Source organism: Sander vitreus, unplaced genomic scaffold (assembly GCF_031162955.1).
Source record: "Sander vitreus isolate 19-12246 unplaced genomic scaffold, sanVit1 ctg214_0, whole genome shotgun sequence".
NCBI lineage: Eukaryota > Metazoa > Chordata > Actinopteri > Perciformes > Percidae > Sander > Sander vitreus.
This window is the reverse complement of record NW_027595406.1, coordinates 62,501-80,000: the sequence shown is the minus strand read 5'-3', so window position 1 is coordinate 80,000 and position 17,500 is coordinate 62,501. Positions and strand designations below refer to the sequence as shown.

The 17,500-nt window shown below is 49.9% G+C and overlaps 2 protein-coding genes across 7 annotated transcripts in view; both read right to left on the bottom strand.

Annotated features, from left to right (window-relative positions):
* The window catches only part of LOC144513317 (sentrin-specific protease 7-like), a 27,823-nt gene extending 22,610 nt beyond the window's left edge, over window positions 1-5,213 (bottom strand). For 2 of the 6 annotated variants that reach the window (XM_078244357.1, XM_078244359.1), the window contains exons 1-8: window positions 4,989-5,213; window positions 3,528-3,630; window positions 3,358-3,440; window positions 3,101-3,250; window positions 1,342-1,424; window positions 1,141-1,253; window positions 790-970; window positions 1-55 (exon numbers count right to left, since the gene is read on the bottom strand). The exon at window positions 1-55 is cut by the window's left edge and continues 25 nt beyond it. In XM_078244357.1, coding sequence (XP_078100483.1) covers window positions 1-55; window positions 790-970; window positions 1,141-1,253; window positions 1,342-1,424; window positions 3,101-3,250; window positions 3,358-3,440; window positions 3,528-3,629 — 767 coding nt within the window. In that variant the 5' untranslated portion in view covers window position 3,630; window positions 4,989-5,213. The remainder of the gene's footprint in view (window positions 56-789; window positions 971-1,140; window positions 1,254-1,341; window positions 1,425-3,100; window positions 3,251-3,357; window positions 3,441-3,527; window positions 3,631-4,988) is intronic. The other 4 variants (XM_078244356.1, XM_078244354.1, XM_078244358.1 and 1 more) reach the window with 3 other exon arrangements.
* Window positions 5,214-8,103: 2,890 nt separating this feature from the next.
* Window positions 8,104-12,184, bottom strand: LOC144513303 (frizzled-7-B-like). The gene is made up of 4 exons (XM_078244336.1): window positions 11,853-12,184; window positions 11,092-11,320; window positions 9,773-10,089; window positions 8,104-8,863 (listed from the first exon to the last, which is right to left on the bottom strand). Exons 1-4 carry the CDS (start codon window positions 12,173-12,175, stop codon window positions 8,104-8,106), a joined length of 1,629 nt encoding a protein of 542 aa, XP_078100462.1. The 5' UTR covers window positions 12,176-12,184.
* Window positions 12,185-17,500: the final 5,316 nt, after the last annotated feature.

Genomic DNA, 17,500 nt, shown 5'->3' with positions numbered 1-17,500 from the left:
GTCCTCTTTCCTCCGTCTCCTTCCTCCTCCTCCTCTTCTTCACTGGACAGAACGACTACAGAAGGAAAGAGGATCAGAATAACAATCAGAAGACTGATAATCAGTTTGTTCTGTTTAAAAACACCCAAAAACATCAGAAAAGCTTCAAAGAAGGTAAAAAAAAAGGCCTAAAAAATGTACAGCCTACAGTAAAGAGAGGACAACACGGCCTACAGTAAAGAGAGGACACGTCCTACAGTAAAGAGAGGACAACACGGCCTACAGTAAAGAGAGGACAACACGGCCTACAGTAAAGAGAGGACAACACAGCCTACAGTAAAGAGAGGACACGTCCTACAGTAAAGAGAGGACACGTCCTACAGTAAAGAGACGACACGGCCTACAGTAAAGAGACAACACGGCCTACAGTAAAGAGAGGACAACACGGCCTACAGTAAAGAGAGGACACGTCCTACAGTAAAGAGACAACACGTCCTACAGTAAAGAGAGGACAACACGGCCTACAGTAAAGAGAGGACAACACGGCCTACAGTAAAGAGAGGACAACACGGCCTACAGTAAAGAGAGGACAACACAACCTACAGTAAAGAGACAACACGGCCTACAGTAAAGAGACAACACGGCCTACAGTAAAGAGAGGACAACACAACCTACAGTAAAGAGACAACACGGCCTACAGTAAAGAGAGGACAACACGGCCTACAGTAAAGAGAGGACAACACGGCCTACAGTAAAGAGAGGACAACACGTCCTACAGTGAAGAGACGACTAACTTAAACTGTCACTCACTGGGTTCTGTCGGAGTCACTTTCTTCACGTTCCTGCTGGCGGCGAGCCACGCCGTCCTGTCCAGGCCCCGCCCCCCTCCCAGTGGCGCCCTCCGTGCGTTCCTGGTTCTGGGCGGAGACACAAAGTCGTCTTCTGAGGTCGTCTCTGAGCCGGAGGGAGGCGAGCTCTCTCCTGCGTTGCCCTGAAACAAACACGACAAAGAAGCATCAAAAAGAACACTGAAAAAGTGACAAAAAGGACATTAAAGTGTTAAAAAAAAAGCCCAAAAAGCGTCAATAAAGCGACAGTAAAGTGGTGATCCTCCCTGAATGTGTTTGACTGTTGTCTCTTTCTATCTTCCTGGTTCTTTACCTTCGGCTTGGCAGCATCACCTCTCCTCCACGCCGGAGAAGCCAGACTCCCAGCATGCCCGTCACTGCGCAGCTCTGCCAGAGAGTCCGGTGCCTCCACGGAGACGCTTTGAGCTTTCAGAGGGAAACATTAAGGAGTCAAACATCTCACAGCCGTGTGACTGACGGAGCTTTAAAGAGTCTGAAATGTTTAAAACGTTACCACAGAGGTCACTTCTCTTCTTCTGGGGAGGAGACGGGACGGCCGGCTGCAGCAGGCGGTCTGACGCTCTCTTAGGACGCCATCTGGTGGACGGACACACAACTGCAGTTAAAACACACTTCCCACATGCTGTAGTCACGGATATTTCTCTGTTATTCCCCCTCTCTCATCGTCAGCTGTCCTGCAGAATAAAAGGCAGAAACATCCAGACGCAACTCCTGGAAGGGTCCTTTAAAACATCCCATGATGGCAGCAATAAAGCGCCAAAGAAATGATAAAAAAGACGCTCCCACGCACCCACGCTCCCAGGCTCCCAGGCTCCTACGCACCCAGGCACCCAGGCTCCCACGCACCCAGGCTCCCACGCACCCAGGCACCCACGTTCCCAGGCACCCAGGCTCCCACGCACCCAGGCTCCCACGCACCCAGGCACCCAGGCTCCCACGCACCCAGGCTCCCACGCACCCAGGCTCCCACGCACCCAGGCACCCACGCTCCCACGCACCCAGGCTCCCACGCACCCAGGCACCCAGGCTCCCACGCTCCCATGCACCCAGGCTCCCACGCTCCCAGGCACCCAGGCTCCCACGTTCCCAGGCACCCAGGCTCCCACGCACCCAGGCTCCCACGCACCCAGGCACCCAGGCTCCCACGCACTCCAGGCTCCCACGCACCCAGGCTCCCACGTTCCCAGGCTCCCACGCACCCAGGCTCCCACGCTCCCACGCACCCAGGCTCCCACGCACCCAGGCTCCCACGCACCCAGGCACCCAGGCTCCCACGCACCCAGGCTCCCACGCACCCAGGCTCCCACATTCCCAGGCTCCCACGCACCCAGGCTCCCACGCACCCACGCACCCAGGCACCCACGCACCCAGGCTCCCACGCACCCAGGCTCCCACGCACCCAGGCTCCCACGCACACAGGCTCCCACGCACACAGGCACCCACGTTCCCAGGCACCCAGGCTCCCAGGCTCCCACGCACCCAGGCTCCCACGCACCCAGGCTCCCACGCACCCAGGCACCCACGCACCCAGGCTCCCACGCACCCAGGCACCCAGGCTCCCAGGCACCCACGCACCCAGGCACCCAGGCTCCCACGCACCCCAGGCACCCAGGCACCCAGGCTCCCACGCACCCAGGCACCCACGCACCCAGGCACCCACGCACCCAGGCTCCCACGCACCCAGGCTCCCACGCACCCAGGCTCCCAGGCACCCAGGCTCCCAGGCTCCCACGCACCCAGGCTCCCACGCACCCAGGCTCCCACGCACCCACAGTTTCTATATCAGAAATGTGGGTTTCTAACTAACTGGATGGTTCCTACAGCGCTCTTCACCACTTAAATACATGATCAGCTCACTACTTTCATTGGATTCGGGTGTTTTAGTCAATATTGTTGCATGTAAAGACACGTTTATGAAGGAATGTTTAAAAATGTAGGAGAAAAAAATGTCAAAAAGGCAGAAAAAGTGACAAAAACATCTGAAAAAATGGGCTGGGCAATATATTGATATATATTGATATCGTGATGGTTTTAATGGCTGCGTTACAGTAACGCGAGGTCATATTTTGAACTCCCCAGACTGTTGTAGCTGTTCTATTATCTATCCCGCTTTAGCTATTATATCCACATTATGATGATTATTGATCTAAATCTCATTGTGTAAATATGTTGTTGTAACCCTCCAATATCGCCGCCATATTGATACTAGAGGTCGACGGGGAGAGGCGGTAGTTTCTGTGATCAAACCTCACCCGTTTGAGAAGCAGCTGGATGACGACTCGGCTCTCTGTCCCGGCTGCGATTGGCTGCTCCAGCCTCGGCTGTGATTGGCCGTTGCTGCTCGTGTGTCGGGGACGTGGAGCCCCAGCAGTGATTGGACCACGTCCCTGAAGAGAGGCGCGCTGGACGCACGTTTGACATTTATTCTTTACATAGACACTCTTACTGTGCTGTGCTGTTATGTGTTGATGTGATGCACAGTGTGGCCTGTAGGGGGCGCTCTACACACCTCTGTCTGCCCGCTGACGAGCCCAGAGCACTCCCAGCATGCATCCTGCCACCTCTGCCTCTGCCGGACTGATGCCCGTAACTCTGTTCAGACAAAACAAAACGGACGATCACATATATACCACCTTAAAAGAACCAACAGCTAGTTACTTAGTTAGTTAGTAATACCACCTTAAATTCAGGGGCGGAGCTCTGGAGGCGGGACAGCGGTGACGTGTGCAGGGGGGCGGAGTCAGAGCCTTTCTTTTTGGGGATTTTAAAGGAAGACGCCATGCTGAAGACAAAACAAAACAAAGTCAGGCCAAAAACACCCAAAAAATACTGGAACTATCCCATCTGGCTGCTGTTAGGAGATAATAATATAATAAATATAAGACGGTTACCATACCAACCTCCCTCTAAGATATGATATGATATGATAGACAGACAGACAGACAGACAGAGACACACAGACAGACAGACAGACAGAGACACACACACAGACAGACAGACACACACACAGACAGACAGACAGACACACACACAGACAGACTGACAGAGACACACACACAGACAGACAGACACAGACAGACAGACACAGACACACACACACACACAGACAGACTGACAGAGACACACACACACACACGGGAAGACACACACACACACACACACACACACACACACACACACACACACACACACACACACACGGGAAGACACACACACAGGAAGACACACACACACACACACGGGAAGACACACACACACACACGGGAAGACACACACACACAAAGACACACACACACACACACACACACACACGGGAAGACACACACACAGGAAGACACACACACACACGGGAAGACACACACACACACACACACACACACACGGGAAAACACACACACACACGGGAAGACACACACACACACACACGGGAAAACACACACACACACGGGAAGACACACACACACACGGGAAGACACACACACACACACACACACACGGGAAGACAAACACACAAAAAGACACACACACACACACACGGGAAGACATACACACACACAAAGACACACACAGGAAGACAAACACACAAAGAGACACACACACACAAATAAATTAGAGCTTAATAGTTGTTACACTGAAACTGTTGACTTGTCAAATCATTTCATCTGTAATACACACAGCTTGTCATTGAACAGTAAATATATATAACCAGCGGGAAATATAAAGCCGGAGATATGAGAAGATCGCCCAACCAAACTCCATTCAAAAACAGGAGGTTTTTAAACGCAGCGCCGCTCTATCGCATACGCAGCCTGACGCTAGCTGGGAGGACGAAACGTACATATTCCTGCTTTCTACATTAACATTTGTGGATTATTTGTCTGCCGAATCTAGCAGAACATCCTACGTATTCATACAAGATAAAACATTTATTTTGCCATGTATGTACATTTTCATTTAGGCAGTAAACTTTTAAATAACAGCAATTCTTAACGGGGATCCGGCTTACAGTTGTAGCTCAGATACCTCTATACTCTGGCCTCAGGCACACACACAGAGTCATTTCACCTTTCAGGTTAGTATTTATAGTAAATTTCTTCTTTGTATTGTTGCTAACAGGAAGCTAAAGCTACATTTACCAACCTAACTAACCAAGCTAAGCTGCTAACAGCCAGTTAGCTGCTAGCAGCCAGTTAGCAACGTTAGCTTCTGGCTGACGTATCCTTCCTCTTGCTGTTAAATTAATTAAATGTTGGTGAACTCTCCGGCCGGCTCACGTGAGAGAGAGCGAGAGTATCTTCTGTCCGCGCGGCAAAAAAGTAAAAGTACGTACTTTTAAGCCCCCCAGTCTGAGCAGAAGCTGCTATCCTCCAAAGACCCCGCAGCACAACAGCGACATGACAACATTAGGTAACGTCAGCTGGCGTAACGGACTCTGCCTTTACGTGATTACGTCAATGAGACGTTATTTGCGTACCCAGTACATCCTGTTTTTTATTTATTTTATTTATTTATATGTACTTTATCCTTTATTTAATAAATTAATATTCGTTACTAGCTTTTTATAAATTATTTTTTATTTATTTGTGCTAATGTTTTTAACCGGAATCCTTGTTTATAGCATTATGTAAAAAAAAATATATATATATTTTTATATATGTAGTATATAAATAAAAAAAAGAATGTATTAAATATTATGGTTTGGATGTTATTAAACGTAAAACTAAAACAATTAGAAAAAGATACCCCCCCCCCCCCCCAATCCATCCATCCTGGAGTCACAGAAACTTGATGCTTTTATTGTGAAAGAGACAAAACTAAACATGACACAAGTCAACGGCATTTCTACAGTTTGATGATCACAGCTTCCATCTTTAAAGGAGTTTACAATGTTCTTATTGTGACAGGAGGAGGAGGTGGATGTTCCTCTTATTGTGACAGGAGGAGGAGGAGGTGGATGTTCCTCTCTTATTGTGACAGGAGGAGGAGGAGGTGGATGTTCCTCTCTTATTGTGACAGGAGGAGGAGGTGGATGTTCCTCTCTTATTGTGACAGGAGGAGGAGGAGGTGGATGTTCTCTCTTATTGTGACAGGAGGAGGAGGTGGATGTTCCTCTTATTGTGACAGGAGGAGGAGGAGGAGGATGTCCCTCTCTTATTGTGACAGGAGGAGGAGGAGGATGTTCTCTCTTATTGTGACAGGAGGAGGAGGAGGATGTTCTCTCTTATTGTGACAGGAGGAGGATGTTCCTCTCTTATTGTGACAGGAGGAGGAGGAGGATGTTCCTCTCTTATTGTGACAGGAGGAGGAGGTGGATGTTCCTCTCTTATTGTGACAGGAGGAGGAGGAGGAGGATGTTCCTCTCTTATTGTGACAGGAGGAGGAGGTGGATGTTCCTCTCTTATTGTGACAGGAGGTGGATGTTCCTCTCTTATTGTGACAGGAGGAGGAGGTGGATGTTCCTCTTATTGTGACAGGAGGTGGATGTTCCTCTTATTGTGACAGGAGGTGGATGTTCGTCTCTTATTGTGACAGGAGGAGGAGGAGGATGTTCCTCTCTTATTGTGACAGGAGGTGGATGTTCCTCTTATTGTGACAGGAGGTGGATGTTCCTCTCTTATTGTGACAGGAGGAGGAGGAGGTGGATGTTCCTCTCTTATTGTGACAGGAGGAGGAGGAGGTGGATGTTCCTCTCTTATTGTGACAGGAGGTGGATGTTCCTCTCTTATTGTGACAGGAGGAGGAGGTGGATGTTCCTCTCTTATTGTGACAGGAGGAGGAGGAGGATGTTCTCTCTTATTGTGACAGGAGGAGGAGGAGGATGTTCCTCTTATTGTGACAGGAGGAGGAGGAGGTGGATGTTCCTCTCTTATTGTGACAGGAGGAGGAGGGGGTGGATGTTCTCTCTTATTGTGACAGGAGGAGGAGGAGGATGTTCTCTCTTATTGTGACAGGAGGAGGTGGATGTTCCTCTCTTATTGTGACAGGAGGAGGAGGAGGATGTTCCTCTCTTATTGTGACAGGAGGAGGAGGAGGTGGATGTTCCTCTCTTATTGTGACAGGAGGAGGAGGAGGATGTTCTCTTATTGTGACAGGAGGAGGAGGTGGATGTTCTCTCTTATTGTGACAGGAGGAGGAGGAGGAGGATGTTCGTCTCTTATTGTGACAGGAGGAGGAGGAGGTGGATGTTCCTCTTATTGTGACAGGAGGAGGAGGAGGTGGATGTTCCTCTCTTATTGTGACAGGAGGAGGAGGATGGATGTTCCTCTTATTGTGACAGGAGGAGGAGGATGTTCCTCTTATTGTGACAGGAGGAGGAGGTGGATGTTCCTCTTATTGTGACAGGAGGAGGAGGAGGTGGATGTTCCTCTCTTATTGTGACAGGAGGAGGAGGAGGTGGATGTTCCTCTCTTATTGTGACAGGAGGAGGAGGTGGATGTTCCTCTCTTATTGTGACAGGAGGAGGGGAGGAGGATGTTCCTCTCTTATTGTGACAGGAGGAGGAGGAGGTGGATGTCCCTCTTATTGTGACAGGAGGAGGAGGATGGATGTTCCTCTCTTATTGTGACAGGAGGAGGAGGAGTGGATGTTCCTCTTATTGTGACAGGAGGTGGATGTTCCTCTCTTATTGTGACAGGAGGAGGAGGTGGATGTTCCTCTCTTATTGTGACAGGAGGAGGAGGTGGATGTTCCTCTCTTATTGTGACAGGAGGTGGATGTTCCTCTCTTATTGTGACAGGAGGAGGAGGAGGATGTTCCTCTCTTATTGTGACAGGAGGAGGAGGAGGATGTTCCTCTCTTATTGTGACAGGAGGAGGAGGTGGATGTTCCTCTCTTATTGTGACAGGAGGTGGATGTTCCTCTCTTATTGTGACAGGAGGAGGAGGTGGATGTTCCTCTTATTGTGACAGGAGGAGGATGTTCCTCTTATTGTGACAGGAGGAGGAGGAGGATGTTCCTCTCATTGTGACAGGAGAGGAGGATGTTCCTCTTATTGTGACAGGAGGAGGAGGAGGATGTTCCTCTCTTATTGTGACAGGAGGAGGAGGAGGAGGATGTTCCTCTCTTATTGTGACAGGAGGAGGAGGAGGATGTTCCTCTCTTATTGTGACAGGAGGAGGAGGAGGATGTTCCTCTCTTATTGTGACAGGAGGAGGATGTTCCTCTCTTATTGTGACAGGAGGAGGAGGAGGTGGATGTTCCTCTCTTATTGTGACAGGAGGAGGAGGAGGAGGATGTTCCTCTCTTATTCCCCCCTCTACACCGTGGTCTCCCCCCCTCCCTCCCTGAGTCTCGTGTAAAAGCGGCGCCACGTCTGCAGCGTTTTCCCGGAGCAGACCCAGAGTCCCGACCCGATCCCCGTGCTCAGGCTCATCAGGTATTTGATGACGAACACGCTGAAGCTCGGCGCCGCCGGGGTCACCGTCCCGACCGGGCACGGCACGCCGAAGCGTCTGCACGTCCTCCTGCGCCACGCCCCCTCCCACTGCGGCCGGAGGGCCTGTTCGTACAGGCCGCAGGCCAGCAGGGCGCCGGCGGGCGCCGCGTACAGCACGCCGAACACGCCCATCCTCACCATCAGTCTCTCTAGCCGCTCCGTCTCGCCGCCGCCGCGCTTCACGGCCGCGCGGATCCTGAAGAGCGAGGCGAAGCCCGCCAGCAGGAGGGCGGCGCCCACGCAGAGGTAGCCAAGCAGCGGTGCCAGGATGAAGCGCCGCAGCGCCGTCACGCTGTGGACGCCCACGTAGCAGACGCCCGTTATCACGTCTCCTTCCACCTGCCCCGTGGCCAGGACGGCGAGGGTTTGGACCGCGGGCAGAGCCCACGCTAACAGGTGGAAGCACGGCGCCCTGGCCTCCACCGCCTCGCCGCCCCACGCCATGGCGGCCGACAGGAAGCAGCTGAGCGACAGGATCAGCCACCACGCCGCGCTCGCCGTGCCGAAGAAGTAGACCACCACGAAGAGGAGGGTGCAGAGGTCCATCCTGGTTCCCTGGGCAACCGTCTTCAAGCTGCCGCTGTTCAAACCAGAGTGACATTATTAATATATGGGTTTATAGGAGCACGTAGACTACGCCGCCATCAGCACGTAGACTACGCCGCCATCAGCACGTAGACTACGCCGCCATCAGCACGTACCACGTAGACTACGCCGCCATCAGCACGTAGACTACGCCGCCATCAGCACGTGCTACGCGCCATCAGCACGTAGACTACGCCGCCATCAGCACGTGAGACTACGCCGCCATCAGCACGTAGACTACGCCGCCATCAGCACGAGACTACGCCGCCATCAGCACGTGCAGACTACGCCGCCATCAGCACGTACCACGTAGACTACGCCGCCATCAGCACGTACCACGAGACTACGCCGCCATCAGCACGTGCCACGTGAGACTCGCCGCCATCAGCACACGTGAGACTACGCCGCCATCAGCACGTAGACTACGCCGCCATCAGCACGTAGACTACGCCGCCATCAGCACGTAGACTACGCCGCCATCAGCACGTAGACTACGCCGCCATCAGCACGTACCACGTAGACTACGCCGCCATCAGCACGTACCACGTAGACTACGCCGCCATCAGCACGTACCACGTAGACTACGCCGCCATCAGCACGTAGACTACGCCGCCATCAGCACGTACCACGTAGACTACGCCGCCATCAGCACGTAGACTATGCCGCCATCAGCACGTAGACTACGCCGCCATCAGCACGTACCACGTAGACTACGCCGCCGTCAGCACGTACCACGAGACCACGCCGCCATCAGCACGTAGACTACGCCGCCATCAGCACGTACCACGTAGACTACGCCGCCATCAGCACGTACCACGTAGACTACGCCGCCGTCAGCACGTACCACGTAGACTACGCCGCCATCAGCACGTACCACGTAGACTACGCCGCCATCAGCACGTACCTGGGCCGATCGGTGATACAGGCGGCCGTGTCTCCCAGCAGGAAGCCGGCCAGGTACGCCGCCGCCACCATGAAGCAGCAGCCGGACAGGAAGCCGACCGGCCTCTCGGGGTATCTGAAGCGCCGCGGCTCCAACAGGAAGCTGAGCACGGCGAACAGCGAGCTGACGCAGCTCAGCGCCGAGCAGACGCCCACGCAGCGCCGCAGAAACGTTAGGTCCGCCGCGTCGAAATCCATCAGACCGCCGTGGGCGGAGGCATCACAGGGGGCGCCGCAGTCCCGGGCACCCAGGAAGTGGTGGCCGAGACAGGGGGGCACCTGGGAGAATATTACACAGAAATAAAGGTAAGGTAAGGTACCTGGGAGAATATTACACAGAAATAAAGGTAAGGCACCTGGGAGAATATTACACAGAAATAAAGGTAAGGTAAGGTACCTGGGAGAATATTACACAGAAATAAAGGTAAGGTACCTGGGAGAATATTACACAGAAATAAAGGTAAGGTAAGGTACCCTGGGAGAATATTACACAGAAATAAAGGTAAGGTAAGGTAAGGTACCTGGGAGAATATTACACAGAAATTAAGGTAAGGTACCTGGGAGAATATTACACAGAAATAAAGGTAAGGCACCTGGGAGAATATTACACAGAAATAAAGGTAAGGTACCTGGGAGAATATTACACAGAAATAAAGGTAAGGTACCTGGGAGAATATTACACAGAAATAAAGGTAAGGTACCTGGGAGAATATTACACAGAAATAAAGGTAAGGTACAGGTAAGGTAAGGCCTGGGAGAATATTACACAGAAATAAAGGTAAGGTAAGGTGCCTGGGATACACGAGTAAGGTAAGGTACCTGGGAGAATATTACACAGAAATAAAGGTAAGGTAAGGTACCTGGGAGAATATTACACAGAAATAAAGGTAAGGTAAGGTACCTGGGAGAATATTACACAGAAATAAAGGTAAGGTAAGGTACCTGGGAGAATATTACACAGAAATAAAGGTAAGGTAAGGTACCTGGGAGAATATTACACAGAAATTAAGGTAAGGTACCTGGGAGAATATTACACAGAAATAAAGGTAAGGCACCTGGGAGAATATTACACAGAAATTAAGGTAAGGTACCTGGGAGAATATTACACAGAAATAAAGGTAAGGTAAGGTACCTGGGAGAATATTACACAGAAATAAAGGTAAGGTAAGGTACCTGGGAGAATATTACACAGAAATAAAGGTAAGGTAAGGTACCTGGGAGAATATTACACAGAAATAAAGGTAAGGTAAAAAAAAAACTTGACTATGTTTAGGTGCTCACCCTGAGCTGCGGGGGGCAGGTGAATGGCGGGTCTGTCATGTCGGTCGGCGGTTCGATGCCGGGGCTGGGGTCGGGCGTGTCGCTGCGAGTGACGGTGGTGTTCTGTCCCACGCAGATCTCTCCGGCGCCGTGCACCGGGAAGTTCCAGCAACGCAGCGTCTCGGGCCACTGGAAGCCGAACGTGTTCATGAGCGGCTCGCAGCCGCGGCGAGCGCGCTCACACAGCGCCCTGAGTACGGAAAGCCAACCAGGTCAAATATACGTGATTTCTAACACGTTGACAACACATAGTGTGTGTGTGTGTGTGTGTGTGTGTGTGTGTGTGTGTCTGTGTGTGTGTGTGTGTGTGTGTGTGTGTGTGTGTGTGTGTGTGTGTGTGTGTGTGTGTGTGTGTGTGTGTGTGTGTGTGTGTGTGTGTGTGTGTGTGTGTGTGTGTGTGTGTGTGTGTGTGTGTGTGTGTGTGTGTGTGTGTCTGTGTGTGTGTGTCTGTGTGTGTGTCTGTGTGTGTCTATGTGTGTGTGTGTGTGTGTGTGTGTGTGTGTGTGTGTGTGTGTGTGTGTGTGTGTGTGTGTGTGTGTGTCTCTGTGTGTGTGTGTGTCTCTGTGTGTGTGTGTGTGTGTGTGTGTGTGTATGTGTGATTTTGAGCCATGTGGCCACTTTTCCAGTTTGAAAAGGTGAGAGTCCTACGTTCCCATTGGCTGCTGAGCAGTAGGGTTAAACCATTTCTGTAACCCTGAGGGGAACATGCTACAGGTCCATACCTGCAGGGCGGGATGGCGCGCTCCAGGACCGTGCACACCGGCGCGTACACCGAGCACAGGAAGAAGAGCAGCTCCGGCGAGCAGCGCACCGCCACCAGCGGGTAGAACTGGTGCACCTCCAGCCCAGCGTCCTCCTGGCGCCCGTGGCCCAGGAGGTTGGGCATGACGGTCCGGTTGTAGGCGATGTCGGCGCACAGCGGGATGGAAATCGGCTGGCAGACGCCGCGCCCTGGCGCCGAACCCCCGGGGAAGTGCTGAGCGGCGCTCGGCGGGACGAAGAGCGTGAATGCCAGCGTGATACAAACACTTCTCCCAGCCGCCATGACAGACGTTCCTCCGCTGAAAAACAACGTTTATGATATTATAAAGGCGACAAAAGTCAACGACAAAAAAGGCGAAATAAAAGGCGAAATAAAGGCGACAAAAAAGCGAAATAAAGGCGACAAAAAAAGGCGAAATAATAAAAGGCGACAAAAAGGCGACAAAAAGGTAACAAAAAAGGCGACAAAAAAGACAACGAAAATAAAGGCGACAAAAAGGCGCAAATACAAAAGGCGACAAAAAGGCAAAATAAAGGCGACAAAAAGGCGAAAAAAGGCTAAAAAAAGGCAACAAAAAGGCGACAAAAATGCGAAAAAGGCAAAAAAAAGGCAAAATAAAGGCGAAAAAAAGGCTAAAAAAGGCGACAAAAAGGTAACAAAAAGGCGACAAAAAAGGCGACAAAAAAGGCAAAAAAAGGCGACAAAAAGGCGAAAATAAAGGCGACAAAAAGGGACAAAAAAGGACGACAAAAAGGCGAAATAAAGGCGACAAAAAGGCGAAATAAAGGCAACAAAAAGGCAAAAAAGGCAACAAAAAGGCAACAAAAAAGGACGACAAAAAAGGCGAAATAAAGGCAACAAAAAGGCGAAAAAAGGCGAAATAAAAGGCGACAAAAAGGCGACAAAAAGGCGACAAAAAGGCGAAATAAAGGCGACAAAAAGGCAACAAAAAGGCGACAAAAAGGCGAAATAAAGGCGAAAAAAAGGCGACAAAAAAGGCTAAAAAGGCAAAAAAGGCGAAAAAAAAGGCGAAATAAAGGCGACAAAAAGGTAACAAAAAGGCGAAAAAAGGCGAAAAAAGGCGAAATAAAGGTGACAAAAAGGCGAAATAAAAGGCGACAAAAAGGCGAAAAAAAGGCTAAAAAAAGGCGACAAAAAGGTAAAAAAAGGCGGAAAAAGGCTAAAAAAAGACGACAAAAAGGCAACAAAAAGGTGACAAAAAGGCGAAAAAAGGCGAAATAAAGGCGACAAAAAGGCGACATAAAAGGCAAAAAAAAGGCAAAAATAAAGGCGACAAAAAGGCGATAAAAAGGCAAAAAAAGGCAACAAAAAGGCGAAAATAAAGGCGACAAAAAGGCTAAATAAATGCGACAAAAAGGCAACAAAAAAGGCGAAATAAAGGCGACAAAAAGGCGAAATAAAGGCAACAAAAAGGCAAAAAAGGCAACAAAAAGGCAACAAAAAGGCAACAAAAAGGCGAAATAAAGGCGACAAAAAGGCGAAATAAAGGCAACAAAAAGGCAAAAAAGGCAACAAAAAGGCAACAAAAAGGCAAAAAAGGCGAAATAAAGGCGACAAAAAGGCAACAAAAAGGCATCAAAAAGGTGAAATAAAGGCGACAAAAAGGTGAAAAAAAGGCGAAAAAAGGCGAAAAAAGGCGAAATAAAGGTGACAAAAAGGCGAAATAAAGGCGACAAAAAAAGGCAACAAAAAGGCATAAAAGGCGAAATGAAGGCGACAAAAAGGTGAAAAAAAGGCGACAAAACACACAAATGTAATTTGACATAATTTTGGAGCGTTATTATCTCCATATCTGTGTCTGAAACTTTGTAAAAACTAGAGCAGAAAATAGATTAATAACACTCAGAAAACTTACTGAAGAAGTCCAACCGGAGGAGTTACATACAGCGGGGCTGGAGGGGTTACAACCCCCCAAAAAAACCTACAATGTCCTTCACATAAAGAAAGACAGACGCAGATTTCCTGCTGTCTGTCGCCAAAGGACGTGAGAAAGTACAACAATAAAAGTCAGGATGTTAAACAGTCCAACGATACATTCTGCAGACCATTACAGAGTTATCGATGAGCCGATCGACACAACAACAACAAATGTGAAGGTAGAAAAAGCAACAAAAAGTCGGGAGAAAAAATGCAACGAAAAGGCAAAAATAAAGGCAAAGAAAGCGACAACAAGGAGACTAAAAAGTGACAAAAAAGGCCAAAAAACAACCGGGAAAAACCCCGCTGAAAACTGAGAAAATGTGCAGATTGTCTCCCGTGTTCTGCAGAGTTTTTTGCAGATTTGAAGGCTCTGATGATGAAGACGGAGCGGAGGAGGAGACGTATGTTCAGAGAGAAACAGACAGCTGAGACTGGAGATAAAGCAGGAAGAGAAACCATCTGCTGTTTGATTGGCCAGGAACTCCTCCTCCAATCACAGGCTTTGTCTCCTCGCTGAATCAGAAGAAACAGAGAGAAATAAAGAGACAAAGTGTAAAGTCAACCTGTTCAGACAAACATCTGGGCTTAATGTTTTCATTAATCTGCTGACTCATTGTTTCATCTCATTCATCCGAGAAGGAGCATGGGCCACTGACCTCGTCCTGTTCTTCAGCTTCTCCAGATCTTGCCATCTGTAGCATCTCGCTGTGACACTCCTGCTCCAGGTGTTTCCTGGTCTCCCTCTACCACGCTGGGCGTGTGATGGAATTCTTCGGTTTCCGCAATGTGTGCCCAATACATCCCCATTTTCATTTCTTTATTTCCACTTCACCTCCATCATCCTGCAGACAGACGACCGTTACACAGCCTGTTGGCCCGTTACACGACCGTTACACAGCCTGTTGGCCCGTTACACGACCTTTACACAGCCTGTTGGCCCGTTACACAGTCTGTTGGCCCGTTACACGACCGTTACACAGCCTGTTGGCCCGTTACACGACCTTTACACAGACTGTTGGCCTGTTACACGACCTTTACACAGCCTGTTGGCCCGTTACACAGTCTGTTGGCCCGTTACACGACCGTTACACAGCCTGTTGGCCCGTTACACAGCCTGTTGGCCCTGTTACGACCGTTACACAGCCTGTTGGCCCGTTACACAGCCTGTTGGCCCGTTACACAGCCTGTTGGCCCGTTACACGACCTTTACACAGCCTGTTGGCCCGTTACACAGCCTGTTGGCCCGTTACACGACCTTTACACAGACTGTTGGCCTGTTACACGACCTTTACACAGCCTGTTGGCCCGTTACACAGCCTGTTGGCCCGTTACACGACCGTTACACAGCCTGTTGGCCCGTTACACAGCCTGTTGGCCCGTTACACGACCGTTACACAGCCTGTTGGCCCGTTACACGACCGTTACACAGCCTGTTGGCCCGTTACACAGCCTGTTGGCCCGTTACACAGCCTGTTGGCCTGTTACACGACCATTACACAGCCTGTTGGTCTGTTACACAGCCTGTTGGCCCGTTACACAGCCTGTTGGCCCGTTACACGACCGTTACACAGCCTGTTGGCCCGTTACACAGCCTGTTGGCCCGTTACACAGCCTGTTGGCCCGTTACACGACCGTTACACAGCCTGTTGGCCCGTTACACTTCCGTTACACAGCCTGTTGGCCTGTTACACGACCATTACACAGCCTGTTGGCCCGTTACACAGTCTGTTGGCCCGTTACACAGTCTGTTGGCCCGTTACACAGCCTGTTGGCCCGTTACACAGCCTGTTGGCCTGTTACACAGCCTGTTGGCCTGTTACACGACCATTACACAGCCTGTTGGCCTGTTACACGACCATTACACAGCCTGTTGGCCTGTTACACGACCATTACACAGCCTGTTGGCCCGTTACACAGTCTGTTGGCCCGTTACACGACCGCTACACAGTCTGTTGGCCCGCTATACGACCGTTACACAGCCTGTTGGCCCGTTACACAGCCTGTTGGCCCGTTACACAGTCTGTTGGCCCGTTACACAGCCTGTTGGCCGTTACACAGCCTGTTGGCCTGTTACACAGTCTGTTGGCCCGTTACACAGCCTGTTGGCCCGTTACACAGCCTGTTGGCCCGTTACACAGCCTGTTGGCCCGTTACACCGCGTTACACAGCCTGTTGGCCCGTTACACAGCCTGTTGGCCCGTTACACGACCGTTACACAGCCTGTTGGCCCGTTACACAGCCTGTTGGCCCGTTACACCGCGTTACACAGCCTGTTGGCCCGTTACACAGCCTGTTGGCCCGTTACACAGCCTGTTGGCCCGTTACACAGCCTGTTGGCCCGTTACACAGCCTGTTGGCCCGTTACACAGCCTGTTGGCCCGTTACACCGCGTTACAGTCGAGGTTAGACGACTAAAGGACTTTAGTTCAAACTGCTCTCCCTCCAGTGTTTCAGTTTGAATCATCGCGGTTCCACCTTCAGCTGCTCAAACGCTACGTTTATGGCCACAAAGGCGACACAAAGGCACCATTTCCACGTCTATCGCTGCTTTGCTCTTCCCCACAGCTCTCCGTTCTTTATCTCCTCGGCCCATCTGATGTGAAGACTACGTCTGAGGCCGTGGTCCGTAGAGGTTTTCACTGATTACATGTAATATTTGGGATGTAAAGAGAGACGTGGAGATGTTTTCAGATCCGTTTCTTGTTGTTTCTCCGTGACTTGTTTGTCTCAAAGTCTAAATGAATGTTTCATTTAGTTTATATTCTTCTTCTTTGTGTTTTGACTGACAGGCGAGACGTCTGATTGGTCGGAGAGATAAAAGTGAATATTTAACTTGTGTTTGTGTTTTCGGCGTCCGTCTGATCACGACGCTCGACACTAATCATAAATAAATCAGAAGTCAGAGCGTTGAAATCCTCCCAAGGATCCCAACGACTTCTTCCGTTATATTAAACCACGAAAACAAAAACTTAGACGCTAGAAAACTGCATATGTTATCGCTAACGGAGGCTAAAGATAGAGCTCGTTTCTCAGACTTCACTTCAGCTCTGAACTGTCTTTAAAAGTTAAAGCGTTGTGTAATAACACGTCAAATAACATCTCGTTAAACTCTCAGAAACTAGACGAGACTTTATATCTTTTACTTTTATATATTATATATTATATTCAATAACAGGACAGAGACAGAGTTTCATCCTAACAAACAGACAAGGTTTCTGACGTTAGAGAAAAAGGCGACAAAAAGGCGACAAAAAGGCGACAAAAAGTTGAGAAAAATGCGACAAAAAGGCGACAAAAAGTTGAGAAAAATGCGACAAAAATGCGACAAAAAGTTGAGAAAAATGCGACAAAAAGGCGACAAAAATGCGACAAAAAGGCATCAAAAAGGCAACAAAAAGGCATCAAAAAGGCGACAAAAAGGCATCAAAAAGGCGACAAAAAGGCAACAAAAAGGCAACAAAAAGGCAACAAAAAGGCAACAAAAAGGCAACAAAAAGGCAACAAAAAGGCGACAAAAAGGCATCAAAAAGGCGACATATAGACAACAAAAAGGTGACAAAAAGCCGACAAAAAGGCAACAAAAACGCATCAAAAAGGCATCAAAAAGGCATCAAAAAGGCGACAAAAAGGCATCAAAAAGGCAACAAAAAGGCGACAAAAAGGCAT

Coding starts and splice junctions, on each gene's coding strand:
- LOC144513303 (XM_078244336.1), bottom strand. CDS start 12,175: ATGGCGGCTGGGAGAAGTGTTTGTATCACGCTGGCATTCACGCTCTTC. Junction 11,321..11,852: donor CGCGCCATCCCGCCCTGCAG/GTATGGACCTGT, acceptor TTCCGTACTCAG/GGCGCTGTGTGAGCGCGCTC. Junction 8,864..9,772: donor TGTATCACCGATCGGCCCAG/GTACGTGCTGAT, acceptor TGGTTTGAACAG/CGGCAGCTTGAAGACGGTTG.